General features: G+C 38.9%; 1 protein-coding gene across 2 annotated transcripts; it reads left to right on the forward strand.

Moving 5' to 3' along the window:
* Positions 1 to 1,830: 1,830 nt before the first annotated feature.
* Positions 1,831 to 17,276, forward strand: NMBR (neuromedin B receptor). Of its 2 annotated transcripts, none has more exons than XM_061378484.1 (3): positions 1,831 to 2,575; positions 13,374 to 13,722; positions 16,120 to 17,276. In XM_061378484.1, the coding sequence occupies exons 1-3, from the start codon at positions 2,160 to 2,162 to the stop codon at positions 16,519 to 16,521; spliced, it is 1,167 nt and encodes a 388-aa protein (XP_061234468.1). In that variant the 5' UTR covers positions 1,831 to 2,159; the 3' UTR covers positions 16,522 to 17,276. The 2 variants fall into 2 exon arrangements, with proteins under 2 accessions (XP_061234468.1, XP_061234469.1); XM_061378485.1 differs by lacking the exon at positions 1,831 to 2,575 and adding an exon at positions 8,093 to 8,147.
* The last annotated feature ends 5,156 nt before the right edge of the window (positions 17,277 to 22,432 follow it).

The following is a 22,432-nucleotide window of genomic DNA, read 5'->3' on the forward strand; positions in this document are numbered from 1 at the left end:
GTCTCACCTATCTCCATGCAAACTGCAAGAAGTTTATGCCAGTGGAAGCTTTTACAGTGTTCTTTTGTTGATATTCATGCAAAAAGACTCAGCTTCCTTTTGTCCCAGATAAATCAATATTAAAGGCATTCTGACTTTAAAGTATTCTCCCAATGAAAATCGTATCGATTGTTCACATATAAACCCATTTTCAAATAAATTCGTGAAAGGATCATACCCTGGAGCCACAGCATTAAAGACATATATTGGATCCAAACAATGGGAACCAAAAAGACTGCCTTGGACTGTTTGCAGAAAGATGAATATTGATGGTCTTGGAAAGGTACTCAGCAAAGTTGAGAGTCCCATCAATTTAGATAAATATCCAAGACGGCAACAAGGCAACCTTGGAGGGAGTGTAGTTGGATTTAACAGTGGAGAGGAAACTTGATTAGTAACAAGAACCACTTCCAGAGGCAATTCCCATCAGCCACCTTGTGGTAAATCTCTATCCTGATTGTTTCTGAGGACTAGCATTGGCTGGGGTTTCTAATAAACTCACCAGCATTATATGAATCAGTAATTTACACAACTTTAACACATTTATATATTCAGAGAAGTGAGAAGAGTCACAAAGATTGATCAATAGGTACAGAGAGGTGTAACTTTTAAGAAGCTATAGTATTTCCTGTTTGATAGTAAAAGGTTATATAAGATAAATTGCTGATGTCTTAAATTTAATGCCTACACTGGACAGCATGTCATGGACAGGCTACTTCTTACTGCACGTGACATACTTTGTTTCTGGCATTTCAGTGGTCAGATTCTTTCTCCCACTTCAGCAAGTCCTTGGCATTCATTTGCTTTCTCCATACATCTGTCATAAGTCTGTAGGGCCTCAAGAGAGCTGTTTTAGTAATAAGAACAAGCAAATTCACTGCAAGCTCATCTATCTTCCACTTGGAGAAGAGGGAGGGAAATAACTTCAATCTGGTAGGTCTGCTTCTCTTTCAGAGTAATTGCAGTGCTTCCTACATTCATGGCTTCTGCTGGAAACAGGGAGCTGTTTGGAAAGCCTGTATGTGCAGACACTAGAAAGTAAAAGATACTACCTCAGTGAAAAGCAAGAAACACTAGGGACAAATGCTGCATTTCATAGAGGCAGACTGTTTATTTTCCACTGTATTACACTGTTTGCAAAATAAGTTATAAATAAAACACATCAACTGTCCCCATTTCTGTAGTCAAGACTCATGTGAAACGCAGTTTATCAAATCAATCCATCAAAATTTAGAGGCAGCCAATGTCTTTGAGTAGGTTCTATTCAGAACCCACAGCTGGATGACAGGAATAAAATCTCTTCATCTCACTCCCTCACTCTGCACTTCAAACCGCGGTGGTTTCACCTGGGTCAGATGCTGGAAGACAGATATCCCGGAGGCGATCCCACCTTCGTCCGACGTGGCGGACAGCTCTCACGTGTGCCAAACAGTGCCTCTCGGGGGACTGCTTGCAGACGGAAGCGGCGAGATGAGAGCTCCCTCCCGACCGCACCACGCTCAGGGCTGGGATCCTGCGAGGTGCCGGCAGCGGCGCCGAGATCCGCCTCTCGCCTCCGCGCAAGATCCGCCTCGGCGCTGGGGGCGAGGGGACAAGCGGTTGCTGGAGGAGAGGCGGGGCGGCTCCTCCCAGCGCCAGGTATAAATCCGAGCTGCGGAGTAAGCGGGCTGGGTCTGCGCCTCGCCCCCTGCTCCGGCTCCGCAGCCAGCAGCCGCGGGGAGAGCAGCACCGGCGCCGCTGGACAGCGCCGGCCCTGCCCCCTTTCCGCTTGGGTCGGCCACTCTCCGCTCCTGTCCGCTCCTGTCCGCTCCGGCTCCTGTCCGCGTGGCGGTGGCTGCCTCTGAGGTGCAGGATCGCGCCCTCCTGCTCACCCGGGAGAGGGCTCCTCCGAAGAGCTGAAGGAGAGCGGTGCGGGAATTTTAACCCTCGCTCTTCGCCGGCGGACAGTGCTGCCTTCCTATGCATTTGTGAGGGAGAAAACTCCGCAGAGGAATAGGGGGAGGAAGAAAGGCAGGCGGGAAGGGGGGGAAAGTTGGTTGACTTGCAGAGAGGTGAAGGTTTCCCGTGGCTCCCACTGCACTTTGCACTGGAGACCTCTCAGTCTGCCTGAAGGTTGGAGAATGGAGACAGAGCTGCTGCCTGAGCTCCCAGCGATGCCCCTCGGGGGCAATGGGAGCCCGCAGATGGTGCCAGACACAGCCCTGCAGTCCCAAGGCAGGGGCACAGCCATGTTTATAGTCCGCTGTGTGATCCCTTCACTTTACCTGCTCATCATCACCATGGGCTTGCTGGGCAACGTCACCCTCATGAAGATCTTCATCTCCAGCAGCGCCATGAGGAGTGTGCCCAACATTTTCATCTCCAGCCTTGCTGCTGGTGATCTGCTGCTGCTAGTGACCTGTGTGCCCGTGGATGCATCCCGGTATTTCTCTGAGGAGTGGCTCTTTGGGGAGGTGGGCTGCAAGCTCATCCCTGCCATCCAGCTCACCTCTGTTGGTGTCTCTGTCTTCACCCTCACCGCGCTCAGTGCTGACAGGTAGGAAAGCTAGGCTGCCCCTTGGCTCTGCAGCTTGGGCTAAAGCTAGCTGCAGCTGGCATGAGAGGTAAAGAACCCCTCTGGTAAAGTATCCCTGGTTTGCAATTCCCTCATTCCAACTTGTGAGGTGCCCGTGCTTCTCCTTCCATCACTGACTGATGGCAGGTCTGGTACTAACTTAACTTTAAGGGCTTCTGAAAATGGATGATGCAGGTGGGCCTCCAACTTTCAGGGTTGAAGCGGCAAAAGCTGAGCTAGTTCTGTGTTCTGCATCTCTGGGACAGGCCTGTAATAGACCATGCACTGAAATCTTACTCATTAGAGGAAGGTTTTAGATCTAAGTGTGACCCAGGCCAAGCCACAGTGATATGTCAACAGGCAGTAAGCATCTTAAACCAAGTTAAGCACAGAGGTATTTTTAATCTAATTTTTTTCTTTTTCTGACAAGTGTGTGTGTGTGTGTGAGTGTGTGAGTGCGTGCATGTTTGTGCCCTAGTAGAAGAACAGGTTACCAGAAGTCACTGCCTGAACTAGTTCAGCCTCTGAGAATTCAGAAACACCAAACTGTTCTATTTTAATTGTCGGTCTTAAACTTTTGATCAAGCTGTTCTTATTGGCTTCTTCTGAACTTCTAGAAAAGGAAAAAAAAAAAAAAAAAGAAAAGCAGAAAACCACTGAAAACAAATTAGAAAGTAACACTTCAATTTCCACTGCTTGTCAGAATAGGAAGAAACAGAGTTGGACCCCAAGTTTTTCCTCCCAATTATTATAAATGTGTGCTTAAGGGTTTTATAGCAACTGGGTGCCTGTTGGACTATGCTTCAGGTTCTAAAATACAAAATCTTGCAGTGTAATTGGCAGCCTTAAATTAAATGAAATTGTCTTTCTTCCTTTATTCAAGCATTTATTAGTTTTTTTAGCCATAAATGAAAATATTTGATTCCTTCTCCATAGCAATTAACCCATTTTCTTTTGTTGTATTTTAAGACAAACAATGGATTACATTGGTGCATGATGAGGGATTGAATTTAGTAATGTATCTTCACACAGTAACTTTTCTTTAAAGTTTCTAATCCTTTTATAAATAGAGAATTACTTTTTTAATTAATATTTTTTAAGCTAATTCAGTAAAATTGTTTGCTTCCACCTGAGGGTAGTGTGCAATGGCCATCAGTTTCAGTGTTATTTGAGTCAGGACCTAAAAAACTTATGTATAAGGACCTGGTAACTTATGAAAGAGGATTATATTTTTGAAAAAGAGCTTGCAAAACGTACCTTAAAGTGAACACACGTAACTCTTTGATTGCCTCAGTTTAAAAGTATGGCAATACCTGCCCTTGGAGAGCAGAGCAAACCTTGCTGTTTTCTTTCTGCTCTCTTGCCACTGTTTAAAAATATGATTGTGGTATCTTATTTGAAGAGGACATCGTCTCTCTACTGAAATATAATGTGAGACAATGCTAGTGGTTTAATGTTTAAAGATTCATGTATTTACTTTGTATATAGCTTTGGAGCATTCATTGTTTATATATAGCTTTGGAGCATTCATTGTTTGCTTTTTCCATATGATTTTATATACTTAGTATCAATAAAGATCCAAGAAGTAGTAAAGCTAAATCTGTTTAAACTGAATGCATTTAGAATTACACATCCTAGAAAACAGCTACAGATTGTGTACTGTGACCATATAAGCTCATAATGAACACTTCCTTCAGGATTTTGGAGTTCACAGTATATAAAAATATCAGAAATTGTTATACTAAGAATTTAACAATTCTGTTTCTTTAATCTCTGCAGTTACTTTTCAGTTACTGAGAATAAAACACATTTTCTTTTTAGTCAGAACCACTGACTTCAGAGACTAATGTCTAGACTTCTGGAGGTTCAAGTAACCTCTGAGTGAAGCTGGCTGAACTCTCAATGAAGTTTGGGTTGGACTTAGGTCTACGTTTTTGTGCAACACTTGTGTTGAACTAAAGGGGAGGCACTGGTGTTGCAGGGTTTTTTTGCCACACTGATTTGTAGCCAGGTACAAACATGTGTCATCTTGACTAGTTTTGTCAAGTGAAAACTGGCAGATTGGGAGTGGTGGTGGTATTCTGCACCTAAGAGGTGCTGCGGCAGTGAGGTCTGTCTGGGGGCAGTGTTTTCTCCAGGTAAGTAAATCTAGCGTAGGATGTTTGCAGTTTGGAAGCAGTGATACTATTAAAAAGGCTCCACTGTATATATTTGGTCTGGTATACAGTGTCTTCCCAGTGACCCCTTCTTTCTATGATAATGCTCAAAGTGCATATTAATGTATAATCATTAGAGCTTTTCTTGTTTCTTGCTCCCTATTACCACAGGACTGTATAGTTCTCCAGACATTGATTACATTAAGGAAAAGGTTTATTAATATTTAGAATTCTTTACCTGTGTGAATTAGGATAAGGGAAGTTGTCTTGTTTTCCTTTTATTCTTTATGTGGGAATTCTGCATGGCAAATTATGTGATACATTTAACAGCAATGACTACAGAAGCAGTAAACTGAACAATAGTTAACTACAAACTGAAGCTATAAGGAAGAAAAAGTAGTATTCATTGCATGCATATCTTTTCTAAAGTTGCCTTATTTCATACGGCTTTTTGTTACAGAAGTCCCTCTTGGCATCAACAGTGCTTTCAGTGTGACAAATGTGCCACTTCTATCCAGAAGCTTCATTATATAGTACTGACCTATTTGGGGTTTGGTTTGTTGGGGTTTCTTTTGTGTGCACAAACTTGATACGTAATTTGTAACAGTACTTCCCAGACTTCCCTAGAGCATACTTGCAGATTGAAATTGGCAACATACAGCAGATCTGCCCAAGGTTGCCCATCCTTATCCCAGGAATAGCAGTTGGTGCCATCAAACAGCCCTTCCCACTCCTTAACCTCCTGTTGGTCTGGCTGCCAGGTGTGGGCAGTGGTGCCCTGCTGCAGCTCCACACATTTTGGGGCAGAGGGGACTGGGATAGCAGCAGCAGTGGTGGGAATGGTGGCAGCAGAGTTGGTGCAGTGGTGGCACTGGTGGTACAGTGTGCTGCACACGTCTCCCCTGGGACGCAGAAGGCAGCACAGGAGCAGTACTGCAGGATCAGACGTCCTGTCTCATTGCCTCACAGGAGATGTGCAGGGGCAGCACCCCTGCCGCTCATGGCCACTGCTTCTATTGATTTGTATTTATTGCAGAGAAACCAGAACATTCTAGAATCCTTAATATGTCTCTGGTTAAAAAAAAAAAAAAAAATAGAAGAATAAAACAGAGGGTGAGGTACAGAAAGACAAAATCTAATAATTACAGTGGATGACGAAAGAAGGAAAGGGGCTGAGGGACAAAAATGCACAAACCAAGAAAATAATAGGAAGTAGAAGCTGGTGCAGGACATCTCCAATAGCACTCAGCACATCCTGAAAGTGCCTGCAGAGCTGGTGAATGATGGCCAGGGGTGAGCTTCTAGAGGTGTGGTGGGACAAGGAATTAAAAATGGGTCACCTGTCAAGCTTGCATCTCCAAGGACCATGGACTGCAGTTTTGGCCAGGGCTAATGAATGTTGATGGGTAAGTCTCAGGGCTTGGTGTGGTCTTGAATAAGAAGGGTAAAAATAGGTGAGAGAAATGTTGCCAGAGGGGCTGCAGCATGGCACGCATAAAGAAAAGGTGTGCCAGTGTCTCCCTGCAAAAATGACACATCAGGGGTGAACCTGACTTGAGCCATCCCATGGACTTGCTTGCTGCTCCAGGGAGTGCTTTTCCACTTTACATTATACAGTTAGCTCAGAATGCAAGCTGGGCCCATGTGGCTCTTTACCCTCAAGGTGAGATCTTGCCATTCAGTGCCTGGGGAGGAACCTAGGGTAAAGAAGTGGAGTGCAAGTACAGAAAGGTGAATCCAAGAGCTTTTCAGAGCTAGAGGTCTGGATGATGCATAAACTTTGTGGTGGAGAGGTGGCTGGAAAAGCTCAGGGGGCAGTGGGTTAAGAGTGAGTGCTACAGTGTGCACCTCTGGGCATCACTGCATTAGTGTGTATGATGATGAAAAGTGACTGTACCCACAAAGTGCCAAAAGACCTGGGGTGAACAGATTTTGAAGGAATAAATGGCAGTCTTTTAGAACAGCTTTAGTTTTGTCTTATGTAGTCTTGCTCTTTGGCTGTCATTTATGCCTAATATTTTCTGTGATCTGTAAAAAGAAATATTAATTATGCTACTTTTTCTACATTGAACTTTCTTTCTAATGAAGGGTTTAAATATCTTGGCTCAAATACAGTCCTGCTGCATGCTAATGCAGACAGTTAAGCTGAACTTGTCCTATGCAATTCAAATAACATCTTTTTTCTAGTCTTTCTATAAAGTGTTAGAGAAAGTCACCTTTGATGAGATAAATACTTGAATACCCAGATAACGGAGGTATTGTTCATAAGTGCTGTGACTCCTTTCCTGTATCTTAGCAACAAAGGAGTTGGAAAATTTAAATTAATACTCAAATAACTAAAGACAGTGCCTAAGATGCTTAAAATGTGTTATATAGATGTGCGTAGCTAAACAATCTATTACTTTTTTTGTTTGTTTTATTTGCTTTAAATTTGGAAGGTTGCAATCTGTTGAAAAGTGAAAAAAGTCTCAAAAACCTTTTGTGCAAGTTTAATATCTGTGTGCTGACTTCTGACTACAACTGGTATCAAAATAAACCTACTTTGGTGTGCGCATTGAAGAGAAGTGGGGTTTGGAATTAACTTCACACAACTTGTCAGATGTCAGAGAAAATAACCAAGATATAAACAATCCATAAGTACCTTAGTGCAATTGCATCTGCCACATATAGATTTGTGTATTTCCAGCTTTGTGAAAGCATATATACATAAAAATTTGTGGTATGTGTATGAATATCAGAGGAATGGATTATTCTGCTATGTTGTCATTCTATCTTTTATGATTGTATTTTGTCCTTCATATGACTATCCCAAATATTTTTTCATTTTTTTTCCAACTATGTTTCACAGTATATTTTTTTTTTAATATAGTGTCATGTTTGGGCTTTGGCTCAAAGTTTGTTTGATTGTATTTTAAGGATTACTGTATTAACTTTTTCCTCTGTGATTTTTTAATGTTACTTTTTTTTTTTTTTTTTCTTTTTTTACTGTGGTGTGAACTTGTTTTTTCCATCTTTGGTGATTTCAATGCAAACTAAGAACAGAAGTTGAAAATGAAATTGAACTGGAAACAAATTTAAAAGTGCCAGACTGGAGCCTTCTAGATTATGATACTGGAGGAAATAAATGAAGTTGCAGCTTTTCTGAATTTTGAAACTAGAGATTAGGGGTCTAGATTCTCAAATAGTAAAATCTAAGCCTTTTCCAGATACATTAATAGAAGTTTGCTTATTTCATTCTTCCTTGCTTGTAACAGTTCTAAAGATCATTTAATGTTCTCCTAAATAGTTATTCTCCTAAATAGTTATTAGCTCTCCTAAATAGTCCATGGCATGGACTATTACTCAATTCATCAAGGAAATGGGAAGAGCTGTTTTGTAACAGCAACAATTTTGTAAAGGTAAATGCACTGAACATATTTTATGATCAGAATTTCTGCTTGCAGACTCTTTAGTTTCTGTAACTGATTTTTTATTGACTTTATGCTCCAGCAGTGAGGGTTTTATGAGATCTTCTCCAGTCAAGTATGTATGGATATCATTCCTGGGAGACATGCAGTAAGCACATGGTGGATATGCAGACAAGCAGATATTGAATTATCAAACTTAAATATAAACCTACTGGGAATACTGTCTTATATGAACTTCTCTGAATAAAAGCCAGTGAAACAATTTACCGTTACTTCTCTCAGGAGAAGAATTAAACAAATTACTGATGGTACTTTTAACTAGTATAATTATATGCAATGGCCTTAGAGAAGTAGAACTAAAAAGCCAGACTTCAGGCAGTGAGCTACTATTGCAAGATCTGCATGACCTTGTAAGGAATGTAGTCAGCTATTGTGAAGGGAATGGCTACAGACAGAATTAGCAAGAGAAATAAAAATTAAAAGAAAAGAGAAAATTCTCTTACAAAACACTGGGTGGACAGGACAGGTAACCCAACCCACCCCGGGAAACTTATGTTTTGATTCTTTTTGGGGTGAGGAAATCATCATGCAAAACACTAAATCAGACTTTGTTGAAGCATTATTGATAGTTTTTGCCTCAACAGAGCATGTTTCTACAAAGTGGAAAACTTTTTCCACTTAGAAAAATCTTAGGATTTTCCCCCTGAGAAACACAGAACATATGCAATTGACATTCATTTAAATTGTGTTTAGACATGGTCTGTTAGTCTTAATTTCAAATCTGTTAATTATATTCACCTATCAGACCTCTGAGATGCTTGTTTTTGGAGAATGTAATTTTCTGCCCTGAAGAGGTAAGCACAGAACAAAAATGTTTGGACTAGCTGTAAAATAAATAAGAAATCTACTTTAAAGTGTAAGAATTTATAAGAACAATGTATAATAAACGTGAATCTCAGACTGTGTGTTGTGAAAAAAGTTCCCACAATGAAATGATTCCACATTGTTCTCAGCTAGATATATTTTTCTCCTCTTAATGGTTCAGCCAGAGTTAAGTCAACACAATTGCCCAGACAATTTCAGGAAAAAAGATTGGTCCCATCCAAAATTTCATTCTACTCCATAGGAGTAGGCTATAACTGGACATGATATTAGTATTTTTAACAAATACTGACCATACAGTCATGTTTCCTTTTCAGATTTATTTATATCCTTTTATATAGTTAAGCTAAATGCTGTCTTTTTGTGTTTAAAATCATCATGCAATGGCACAATAAAATGCTAACATATAAATGGTTATGAAAAATGAGTCTAGTTTGCAGGAAATGCATTACTATGGCACAGCAATGTCGTTTACAACAAAACCTTTGTAATAAGACAAAAGGATACCACCCCCCCCCGTCCCCCCCACCCCCAGTTGCAGGATTAAAATGCAAATTAAATTGGAGTAGTATGGATTTTCCCAGCTTGGATTAGGTCTGTGATTAATTTATGACACTTCATTACTTTATTACTTTATTTATTTATTTATTTGCATTGTGGTGGCACATAAAAAAATAGGTGACAAATTAAGGTCTTGTTTGTGGTAGGTGGTATATGAGCTAGAGCAAGAAGAAGGTCTTTGACATGAAGGATTTTAGACAACAGAAGATGCAGAAACAAAAGGGCAAGGAGATATTGAGGCAATTCTGATTAGAATGGTAGGCTGTGTTCATAGTCTGATGTCTGCCTAAGTATTGTCTACTTGTTTTGGTTTTTCTTTCTAATTTGTTTCTGAAGGTCCTCACAACAGAGTACTCTAGAAAAAGAGATAACACTGCAATGGAGGGACAGTTTAGCATCAGTCATGGAGCAGTGTCTTTTGAAGTCAAATGTGTGGGAGGGGAATAGCATTGTGGAGGCAGCAGAGACTTAATTCTATGTAGGTAAACTATACTGGAATTTAGAAGGTGGCAACATAACTCTAGAGGAGGAGGATATTCTTTTCTTTTCATCAGGTATTTTTTGGGTTGTGGATAAGGGAGAAGATAGCTTTATAATTAAAACATGCTATACAAACAAAAATAATCTGCAAAATGGACAAGTTTATGCTTATGTCTGTTGGCAGAAACCACATTTTCAGAGAAAAGAAACTTATAAAAGTATTTCCTGAGTTGGAGTGCCTTTGTCAGAAGTGATAATGATAGAGGATGTAGGAAGACAGAATTTACATGAAGGCTTTTAATTAAAACCAAATGCTTATTTATAATTAATTCCTGAACTTCTTGGCATGCTTTAATTTCCTTTTCTCATCAGTGAACAAAAAGATGGATTTTTCCTGCTAATTTGACTAAATAATTTGCACCCTTATTCTAATTTATCAGGTTGCTTTATCGATAGAAAATAAGCAGCTTGTAATTTGAATGGTTGATGGTATGTTTTAGCCTTACAGTGGTTTTATACAAAGGAAAAGGCTGGGTGGTCTTTTTGGGAGTACTCCTAATTTCACTCATTTTACATCTGATTTTACCTGTAACCTATCTCTTTCTACTCTGCATCTTTTCAGAGGTGTAAACAAGATGATAGACTTATAAAGCACTTACTACCTTTTCCTTTCTGTTGACACTGAGTGCTGTGAAGGGCTGAGCCCTAGGAAGAAGAGTGCCGCCTTGTAGTCATATGAAATAGAAAGTAGAATTTTTATAGGATTAAAGAATTTTTTTGAGCTGAACCCAGATGTTTTTGAAAAAGGACACTCCGCTCCAATGCCTTTTAACTTGGAGTCAGTTGTAGCTCAGGGGAAAGCATGCTAGTTGCTGAAACAGCAATATTTGCCAATGCACAAATATGTCCCACATCTTCTGCTAATGTAAAGGCTTCTGAAAAGGTCTTCCAGTTAGATATTAAGGAGACCAAGTACTGCTAAAACAATTAATTGTGACATGGTCATTGTCTTGGGTTCTAGGGCTGTGGTCAAAATGGTTTGAAGCACTGAAATGGGAAAACAGAGGAAAAACGTCTGTAGTACAAAACATTATTTTATCCAATGTCCTCCACCCATGAAGTCCCCAAACCTACTCTCCCGAACAATTTTGAAGAAATGAGCAGATGTAAGGACTTGACGTCACCTCAGTTGAATGAAATGAAATAGGAGGTCTGTCCTTATGTAATGAAATCAAGGAAGACAGCAATAGGAAGCAAATTATTGAATAATAAGGTCACAGATTGTGCTGGGGAACATTTATGCTTTTTGCAGAAGCTTCTATCCTTCCTACGGCAGCATAAAGGATTTCCTTACACCTTGGTGTCCAGGGAGTTTCTCATTGTGTCTTAGAAGAAATGGCAAATGTAAATTAATAGAGACAGTTTACTGAGCTTTTTCACTCCACGATATGGGTGAAGACACAGTAAAAGTCCTCTCTCTGAATTTAGAGATGATATGGACATAAATAGCCGTTATTATTAATTATTTAGTGGTAAGGCAATTCATCCCAGTCCTGAGAAAGAGGGCTCCAAAGCACATATTGACTTAAATGTTCTCTGAAGAAAAAGTGTCCTAGGGTACCAAGACAGTGCTCTACTCCAGACATTTTCATGTCATCTGCTCAAGGTGTTGAGGAACTATGAAGTAACTGTCAGGACATGCAAATCAGCCATGAGGAGTATTTGGCATTTCTCAGCATTCTCTAGAGAAACTATGTTATATTTAGCCCTAACCTAAACCTTGGTATTTAGATACCTGTTCATACACATATTTATATTTGTGTATGCATTTGTATGTATTTACATGCATGGATAAGGAGTCTTATCACCAAGTAAAGACATCTATGTTACAGTTCTCACTCTAAGCTCACTGTATAAGAAAAATAAACACCTCAGAGCATGATTTAATACAGCTAAAATGTGAATCACTCTTTGAAAGTACATCTCCACTGACTAGAAAGTCCTTAAGAATAAAGTTGCATACCTGGAGTATAAAACTGTACTGACTCTCTTCTTCCTCTTAAATTTTTCTTTAGGTATTAAAGAAAAATGATTTTTCTGTTATTCAAAAATTCTGTAATTTCAGGGAAAAAAAAACCAGCCATCCCAAATCAAATCAAAACTAAAACCAGAAAATTCAAGAAGCCAAATAAAGTAACCTTCCAAATCACCACATCTTAGACATGGAAATGTTTTGTTTAATGTCAAGCTTTTAATAAAAAAATTAAAACATAATGTAATTACATTAAAAAATAAATTAAAAATAGAAGCAAAACATTAAGGTATCCTTGAAATATTTTTCTCAATGTGTATTCAGGTTTTTAATACTGACCTTTTCTTGTGGGAAGTTTCACTTTGTATCACTTTCTGCAACAATTTTTATTTTTTTTTTTTTTTTTTTAATAGAAGGATTCCTGACCAGAGTCTATTTGTTTGTTTTAGTTTGCTGGAGTGTGATGTTTCCATTCTCTGCAATTTTCATTTTCATTTTAATGGTTATGAAATTATCAGTTCTGCGAAGATTTATATGTAATCATATGAGATAGTTTCCCAAAATGCAGTATAAAGCAGCAGCTTTCAGCTACTGATGGGGTACTGTTTGCCTTATTTAAAAGTTTAATAATTCTGCATAGGCTGTTGGGAGTCATTCCTGCCTGACTTTATGAAGATGTGTATATTCCAGACATTACAGTTGGGACAGTATATATGTATGTAGAAAGGTGCTGGGGTGGTAAAGCAAGAACCACCACAGCAGCAGTTGTTGCTGATCTGGCAGCGGGTGGCCAATGCTGATTGTTGCCCTGTGCTCCCAGAGGGACTGGTGCACTTTGCAAGTGGGAAAGCCATTCTGGTAGGCACGGGGAGTCCTTGGTTGCGGCACCTGAAGGAGGAAGCAAACTCTAGTTTTCATGTGCTAGTATGAGTGCGAAGTATGGAGGTGGGGGGGGGGAAATGGCGAAAGAAAGAATTTAAGTCCTGACTGCTTCAGTACTTTCACCAGGCTGCCGCAGAATGGACACAGACAGCTACAGGTTGTACACAGGGCTCCATTTACCACCTCTGATGTGTACATATATAGTTGAAGCTAGAGATTTAGAGAATGCAAATTAAAGAAAGATTACAAAGTGCTTGACGTTTCAAATAAGAACAAAATATGGCATTATTTTAATCAAAGGTATGCAGTGGCCTTATGCATCACATGTTGAACTTAAAAAGATACCTTTTAATTTGCATTTGTATTTTGATGAATTTCAGGTACAAAGCAATCGTAAATCCCATGGACATCCAGACCTCCAGTGCAGTGCTATGGACCTGTCTTAAAGCCATTGCAATCTGGGTAATTTCCATGCTTCTAGCGGTTCCTGAAGCAGTGTTCTCTGAACTGGCCCACATCAACGACACGGATAATGTCACTTTCACAGCATGCATACCATACCCCATGACGAACGACATGCATCCGAAGATCCATTCTGTGCTGATATTCCTTGTGTATTTCCTTATCCCTCTTGCTGTTATTAGTATCTACTACTGTCATATTGCAAAGAGTTTAATAAAAAGTGCTCACAACATCCCTGGAGAATACAGTGAGCATTGCAAAAGGCAGGTAAGCAATTTGTTTTCTACATCCCAGTGAAAGACTTGTGTAGAGTATACACTTACAAATGAAGGTACAATGAGGGTCTATGATATCCAAATTGTTGGATTTCATAGAGGATCAGTTCAGTTTCCATGTGCATGAACTAAGCCAAGGATTACCTGAAAAATCTCATTTTGCAATTACTCAGTATTAAGCCCAGTATGTAAATGAATGTAAAAAAGGGAAAGTATAAATTCACTGCTGTCAATGGATATTCCTAACAAGAAGTGGGATTGCTATATGTGCTTATATGTGTTGTTACTGTAACCATTACTTATGTTATTACTGAGAAACAACGTTTTTGTAGTTAATGCTAGTGGCTTCACCTGTCTCTATAGGCAGGATTTTGGGAAGAAATCTTGCATGAACTTTTGGAGAATTATCCCTTCTTGCTTGAAAATGAAACAACTGATATAGGTTAAACTTTTCTTAGGAGATCTAAGGTTCTTCTCAGACCAAGGAGTGCTGGAAATATGAGCACAGGGCATGAACTGATTCTTTTTTGTGTTTTCTCAGTATATCTTTCTTGGATGCAATCCTAAACTTGCACTTTTCTAATGCTCTTTCTATTCTAGATGCTATAAAACTTTCAGTATAGGTTCTGTATACCTTTGAGACAAAGCATTTTAAAATGCTGGGCAAAGCCAGTTTCCCTGTAAGGCGCAGGAGGCAATAAGATAGCAACAGGCTGTTCATTAGAAGAAACATTTGTATATATACAAACAACAGCTTTTGCAGTGAAAGTGCCTTTACAAAAGCATTAGTATTGATAGAGAAAGATGCTTATGCCCATTAAAACATTTTGGAAGGGTTTTCTCTGACAAAATTTTAGAAAATACTTTAATACTTACTGAAATCACCTTGCATATATAACATGTACATATTCTTTTAAAAAGAAAGACCACATTCCCTCATGTCCTTTTTGCTTGACATTTCATTTCTCCTCTAATCTGTTTCTCATCAAAAAGGCATATCTATTAGCATTTCATGTATTATTTTATTTTCCTGTGAAATATAGAGAGCCTTTTGGCTGAACCCTCAGGTTGAAAATAATATATAATTCATATCACATTTCTGGACCCACATGTATTTTCAAAGCAGGAACATAGCTTTTCATTCTACTTCGGTTTTTTCTTTTTGTTAATCTATGAGGCTCAGAATGATAGAAAGTTCTGGTGTACTTACATATTTCCCAGCAAGAAGCAATAAATTTAGACTATTGGTATCAACTCAAGTTTCTTTAGGCCATAGCACAAAAGCATAATATTCACACAATACCTCTGCATCTTTTAGTCTGCCTTTGCAATCTGTCTGAGTGCAAATCCTATCAAATTTGAATGTTAGAGTTTTCCCATCTTTTGTGAATTTCCCACTTGTTTTGTTTTAGGTAGAGCCAAGAAAACAACTTACATATTTATTTCACAGATTTTGAAACCTCTTAGAATAAATTTATTTTGTGGTTGTGGGTTTTTTTTTTTAGTTTTTTGTGAGTTTTTTTTCCTCAGAAATTGGGAAAGCCATAAATCCTCCCTGCCTTTGCAAAACTTGGGTACCTGACATACATAAGCAATATTTTGGGAGGAATATATAGAAAGTTTCTGCCTCCCTTTGATGCTTTGTACCTGTCCAGTTTCTCACCTTCTCTCAGTTTGGAACCTTTGTGTAGGCTCATTTCCTGTCAGCTTTTCAGCCACTCTCAATGTCTACGTTGTTATCCATTATAGCTTAGGTACAGTTTAAGGTACATTTTTTTCATGTCACTATTGAAGATTCACTGAATCTTTCACCTTACCCTGGAATTAAGATGCTTCAGACTGTGCAATGCAGTTTCTGTGGTTTGCCTAGGAGAGATGTGAAAGGTGAGGAATTTCTGACAAAATAAAGGGATGTAAGTACCATTGTATAGCTAACAGCCGAGCAATGTCTCCGCATTTCACTCACAATGTCCCTAGATTTCAAAGGCAGTGGTTTCTAAATAACTTTCTAAGTAAAGCTGAGTTTCAAGCCAGTCACTGAGGTCTCATCAGAAGAGGTTATGTTTCATGACATCCTTTGCTGTGTGCTTTCAGGCTAAAAGCCAGTGTTTACTTGGGTCATGAATCATTCATGCTGTGTATATCATACAGGAAGAGGAAGCTTATGTTACTGCAAACAGCCAGGATTTTTCACTGAAAGTAAACTGAGAGTGAGAAAAGTAAGTAAATGAGAGAAAAAGTAATTCAGCCTCTAAAGGAAGCATTTTTACTGGCCTTACTTGGAATACTTGTTAAAGCTAATATAAAGAAAAATGCTACATGTTTTAATTCTGTTATGTGGAGTAGTTCTATTTGTTGTTGTTCATTTAGGTTCTCTTCATCTTTTCAGATGGAAACTCGGAAACGTCTGGCAAAAATTGTCTTAGTTTTTGTTGGCTTCTTTGCTATCTGCTGGTTTCCTAACCATGTTCTATACATGTACCGATCCTTCAATTACAGTGAGATTGATCCATCGACAGGACACATGGTCGTTACCTTAGTGGCCCGAGTACTAAGCTTCTGCAACTCTTGTGTCAACCCATTTGCACTGTATTTTCTCAGTGAGAGTTTTAGAAGACATTTCAACAACCAGCTTTGCTGCAGGAGGAAAGCTCAGCAAGAGAGATCTGCCAGCTACTTGCACAACTCTTCTGCTATTCAAATGACTTCCCTGAAAAGCAATATCAGGAACACGGTGACTAGCATGACACAACTGAATGGGCACAACTTGAAACAAGAAATGTCATTATGATTTAATAGGCATGATTTTTGGCTGTGGAAGTTTTGAACTTTTTCTTTGCAGTTTGTATCTCATTTTTGGCTCTTATGCTTAGACTGAGATGTCACGAAAAAGGATCTGCTAAAATCTTTTGAATTGGAGGTTATTCACTTCTAGTCTTACTTTTAGATAGAAGTGAAGAGTTTGTTTTATTGAGAAAACAAAACTGACGGGCTGCATATTGTACTTTAAAGGAGATGCTGATGTATGTTTAACATATAAAAAATACATCAATGGTGTGAGTATTAGTGTAGCTGATCTAACATCACTTCAAAAAGTGTAGATTTTTTTGATCTAAAAAATATGTATTTTTAACTGAATATTGATCCAGGTTTATGTGTTACTTAGGTTTTGCATGATTCTAGCTGTGTGGTGTGTACAAGCATTGTTCATTAAGACTGGTAGGCATTTTGGACCCAATTAAAGAGCCATCGCAATGCATAGATTCTAGTTTCAGAAAAAAAAAAAAGAAGTCAAGTATCATGTTCCACATTTTTACCTTATCTGAATCTCCCTGTTTTTTTTCACTTTGGCAGACATACATGATGAGTACTTACTTTTAGGGGGTTCTGTTTGCTGTTGAGGTCAGAAGTTTATCTACTAAAATTAACTGCTTTTCATGATTAACATCTCAAAACAAAAAATGTTGTGTTCAATATGCAGGTTTTCTAGAACTCAGTGTCTGAAAATTCATTTCTCTGATGTGTATCTCTGTGACATAATTGGTTCAGAGTTTCTACATGCTTTATATTCGCTACTACTAATTGATCTTGCTGATATCATTACACAGCTAAGAAGGAGTAAGTGTAAAGGGATGGCTGAACATTAAAGAGGTAAGATTCAGAGTGGCTTTTTCAGAGAGGGTCTGTGGCAAGACAGAGCAGTGTTAGAGTGCAGAATGGAGATTACGTGCCAGACAAAACCAAACTGAAGGATGTCCTGCAGGAACAAACCTAACATGCTCTGATCATTAATGATCATCCAGCTCACGTAATCAGACAAATTCTAGTCTGAAATAACTCCCAAGCTATGAAACATGGGGAGCTAGCATTGTCTGCTAAGTACCAGCTGTTTGCTGTCTAGATCTATTCTTCTTACAGTTTAGGAGCCTAAACAAAGCCCAAGTACTGTTGAAAATCTCAGTTTTAAAAGACACTTTTTCTTTTCCTTGAAGGTCCTTGTGCATAAATACTCAATGCACTTCTGAAAATCCTAGCTAGGTTGCCTAAACATATTTTCAGATTTTTTTGAGGGTCATCCCAGTGCTATGGCCCGTGGATAAGTCTTTGTCGGTGTTCCCAGGAAGTCATTTTCAGGGTACCTGATCAGTGCAGAGCTGGGATTAAAACATCAGGGAATGGTGGGTGAGGCTGTAGTTGCCAGTGACTATCCTGTCCAGAATTAATTTGCTGTGGGGGATTACAGTTCTGTCTTTTCATTCACATTCCTCTGCTGGAGGTACCTTATGCAAGGTTTCCACAGCTGCCCTTCAGACCACAAGAAAGCAAGCAGTTCAGGTCTAAAACATCTCTTTTTTTTTTTTTAATCAGTTTTTGTGTCCACACAGACGGTTAAATAGACAAAACGACTGAAACTTGTTGCTGCAAAAACTCATGTAAGGCTACCTATATTAAAGTTTCTAATCTGTCTCAGGGCTGCACCAGCTTTTGCTGAAAGAACTAATGGGGACAGAGCAAATCCCCCCATATACAGCACAATGCTGTCAGACTAATAACTATTCCCCAAGCCAGGTGAGGAGTTAGGTGGGGTAAGGATCTGTTTTGGGTGTGAGCTCCAGAGAGGAGAAGCTCACAATATCTCTCTTAGAAGGGGAAGTAATGGCAGACAGCGACACCTTGTAGAAGCAGGGTTTTTTTTTTATGGCCAGTTCATGAGCCAAATGTCATTTTAAATAGCTTTTTCTTTCAAATTAGGTGGAAGAGCTCCAGCACAGATCTTTCGCTGTCACAACACTGTAGCCTGTACTTCTGCAGTGAATTCTCCAAGGTGAATAGTAGAAAGTACAATAGAAATATTGATTGGATTTTGAAAAAAGTCTTGTAATTTCAAAAACTGATGTGCTAATACTGCAGAAGTTTATAGTTCCCTTTGTCGATATTAATGCACTTGCTGTTGCTTAGTTCTATTCGTAACCTTTGAACCAGCTGAAGTTCAACATTTCTTTTGCAATTCCCCTACCATCAAGGTTATTTATACCCTTACCCCGGTTTTTAAGGCTACAAAAAGGTATACTGATGTAATCTGCAAATTATTTTAGCTAGTTGCCTGAAGAAAATCCCTAACTATTACCACTCAACAGGGAAAGTAAGAGATTGAAGGTCTGCATGTCAACTAGCATGGTCTGGTTGGTGAGACCTACAGTATGTAATGTAGTTAAAGTTGTGTGCAGCATTCAAATGAGAAAACTTGTGAAGACCGGTGTAGACCAGCTCCAAACCACATGCCCTAGATGACTTCAGTGGCCCTATGGCTCCTTGGAAAACTTTATGCAAAGCAGCAGATTGGCATGAACTTGTAAATCTATCTGTAACAGTTTAGGAAATTGTTATCTATAACTTCCTAACACTGCTTCATCCTCCTTTTTTCTCCATTTCAGCTTTTCTCTTTCTCCATGCCTCAGTTCCATATGAACCCACGTGTTCTCAGAACTCCTGTTTAATTTTATGCCACTAATTCTTCCTGGCTGCCAGCCAGAGTTTTGGATTCCTCCCTTCTGATCAGTCTTGAATCATTTTAATCACGGATATTTTACACCCACAAAACACAAAAGCTTATCCTCCTTTCTGAACTCTTGATGGTGATCATTGACTGTGATCAAATTTCTCTTTTATTTCTGCTTTTTTTTTTTCCTGGTTCACTGCTTCTCATTTTGTTTTCCAGTTTCTCTACACAACATAACATTTCATATGACTTCTAAATCCATTGTGCTTTTTATTTCCTGAAGGCATTTGTCTGATGTAGAAATTACCAGACGTTACAGGTACCCTACTGGAAAAATAAGAATCTAATGTATAGTAGATTTGATGCTTGTGTTGGATTCAGACTCTTCACTCAGGGCCTTAAGTTGCTATGCGATATGGACAGCATGAGTCTGCCTTCTGGCAGAACTGCAGGATACAGCCTGTTATTTTTGTTGTGTGGGAAAGGTATTCCCAGATAGACTAGAACTCCTTATTATTAGGGAATCAGCACAATTTTTGTTCATTATTTCCCAGCCTTATACTCAAAGCCTGTTTTGAGTAAGTATTGTACACGCTTTCTCTAAATTCTTGTATCATGGTGTGAGGGAATTACTTAATCTGTCTGGAGCTAGTTAACCTGGAGCATTACTAGATGCATTGCTAACCCAATAAGCACATTTTACTGTGCTTTTGTGCACGTTGTATATAAGTGCAACTGTATATATGATGCTATTTCCAGACAACACTTCTTGCTAACAATTCAAAAAAATATTGTAGAATGCAGCATTTTCTTCTAGCAGTAGTCAAAGCAACAAAGGAAACCTGTAAATGAGATCATGTCAGCTTTTCAGGTACTACATTGAGGGTTATGCCAGAACAAAGTTGTTAAAATACCGTTTTATTCTTTTCTGGTAAGAAAACATTATTTCAGAAGCACCAGATCTTTTCTGTCCTCCTCTCTCGAGTTTTGAGTTGGTTTCTTTAAAAAATATTTTCACAATTATTGAGAAAGCTGCCAGAGTCTTTAAAAAATGAGAGAACAGAGTTTCTCTGTTTCCCCTATGTGAGACTTTTCCCCGAGACTAGAGCTAGTACAAAATATGTCTGATAGCATCTTCTCACCTCATGCTAAATCCTAAAAGTATGGTTGAATTCTCAAGAGACCTGGGGTACTTCATTTAGTATTACATTGTGAAGTGATAGATGTCTTCCACAAAGCCACTTTGGTTATAGTATATAACAATGTCTTTACTTTTCACAGCATACCTGTCCCATAGATTTTTTTTGACTTAGTCAAAACAGATTCATGGAAATAGAAGCAAACGAAGAGTCAGTTTGGGAGTAGAAAAGAAAAATGCTTTCTCATAATTTAAATGGACTGATACTAAGTTGAAAATTCACAGTGTTGATTTCAAGTACCTTTTCTTTCTTCACTTATTTCTAAAATGATATTCTGACAATAGTCAGCCTTTCACTAATATCACAACTCAGTGTCACAGAATCACTGGATGCCTTTGAAAATCCTCCATATGTTTATACTATTTGTAATGAACGGGGCTTTACATGGATGCTACTGGCTTCTTCCATCTTTCTGGTCCCATGATGGGTCTTCTTATTCTCCTGCTTAGAGAAAGGCCCCATCTACTGTGTCAGAAGTGGACACAGGAGGAGGAAGAATAAAACCAAGGATAGACCAAAAAAATACATCTTCAAATGGTCTTTGCTGCCTCAAAGAGTGCCAGCATGACTGCATTTTGGGAAACACAGTCTGAAAAAACACAAAAGTTTTAATAAGTTAGAGATCCCTTGGGATGTGGATGGAGAGAAAAACATTTGGAAACATACAGCTCAAGAGCTGTATATTCCAAACACTTAGAAAGTTTTATATTTCAAGAAATATACAACAAAAGTAGAATTAAGTACAATTCACAAGTACATTCAGACACTTCTGGGATTGGTCCTGATCCAGTGGAGTGAAAAGGGAAGTCTGGCTGAAGAATTTGACTCATGCTTTACATAACAGCACATTTTGCAGCTGCCAAGCTGGCAGGTCAGTGCCAAAAGTATATTGCTTAGCCAGAACTGCTTTTGATTTCTGTTTTGATTTAGGCAATTGTCTAATTCAGTTTTGACAAGGTGCCTTCATTTCTAATTGTTTCTGACTTGTTTCTGTCTTCCTGTTCTACGGCTGTTTTGGTGACTAGCAAGAATACAAAAGAATTCTGTTTGATTTCAATGAATATCTGTTAATGACTTTTAAGCCAGTAGGAAGATGGCAATATAGTGGGGACTTTTTTTTTTCTTTCCTTTTTCTCTTAGGGGCTATATTTGAGGTTGTTTGATGTATGAGGTAAATTCAAGAATCTTGGATTTTGTATTACAAGATGATATGCTTGGTAAATTTCTATAGCATTGATTTGGAACAGAAAAGGTGTAATATGTAGCTATAAACTAATCTGGTGAGGTGGTTTTGATCTGTCAGGATCTGTTACTTCATTCTTTAAACAAGGGGGATTATTTGTGTATCAGAAGCTCTGTGTCATTACTAGCTCAATGCACCTTGTAGTGCAAGTTTGATTCAGAAAAGACACTTCTGTTGAGCAGACACAAGAAGATATTAATGCTGTATCTCTCCCAAGAGGCATGGCACTGTAGCTTAGCTGCTTTAAATACTCTGTGACTCTGAGCTGCTCCATGAACCAGTCTATATTACTGCTGCCCCATGCTGTAGCATATCTTTGCTGACATTTGTGATTTTGCAAGACCTTGCACTGTAATGTCTATAGCAGACAGCCCCTCCAGCATTTGCACCATGTAGTACTTAACTGCTTGGTACATAAAAACCTTCTCATTTCATTCATCTCATCATCTTCTCATTTCACGCCCAAGGCGTATAGCAGCCAGCTTCTATATGGCCAGCTTCTAAAGGAGAGGAAAAGGAAGGCAAGGCAGGAAAAAGATGAATGGCAGGTGTTTCATCTGTATCCTATGCCCGTTTGTCCCCTCCCTACATGCATAATGGGAAACCAGCTCCACCACAGCTTTGGAAAGCTAGTTGTGCTTGACGTAGTTGACTGTGGTCCATCTGAACTACTAACACAAATATATATTTTAGGTATAAAACTGGGTGCATGAGAGCCCATTGTGTTTTCTCTTTGTGCATGTGACTCACTTTTCTCACT

Source organism: Neopsephotus bourkii, unplaced genomic scaffold (assembly GCF_033783945.1).
Source record: "Neopsephotus bourkii isolate Nb327-2 ecotype Australia unplaced genomic scaffold, CSIRO-AGI_Nbou_v1 NB_1765, whole genome shotgun sequence".
In the NCBI taxonomy this organism is placed as follows: Eukaryota; Metazoa; Chordata; class Aves; order Psittaciformes; family Psittacidae; genus Neopsephotus; species Neopsephotus bourkii.

What these genes read in the sequence shown, in the direction of transcription:
- NMBR (XM_061378484.1), top strand. Translation starts at nt 2,160, where the DNA reads ATGGAGACAGAGCTGCTGCCTGAGCTCCCAGCGATGCCCCTCGGGGGC. An exon ending in ACCGCGCTCAGTGCTGACAG is followed by an intron (nt 2,576 to 13,373) that starts GTAGGAAAGCTA and finishes GATGAATTTCAG; the next exon opens with GTACAAAGCAATCGTAAATC. An exon ending in GTGAGCATTGCAAAAGGCAG is followed by an intron (nt 13,723 to 16,119) that starts GTAAGCAATTTG and finishes TCATCTTTTCAG; the next exon opens with ATGGAAACTCGGAAACGTCT.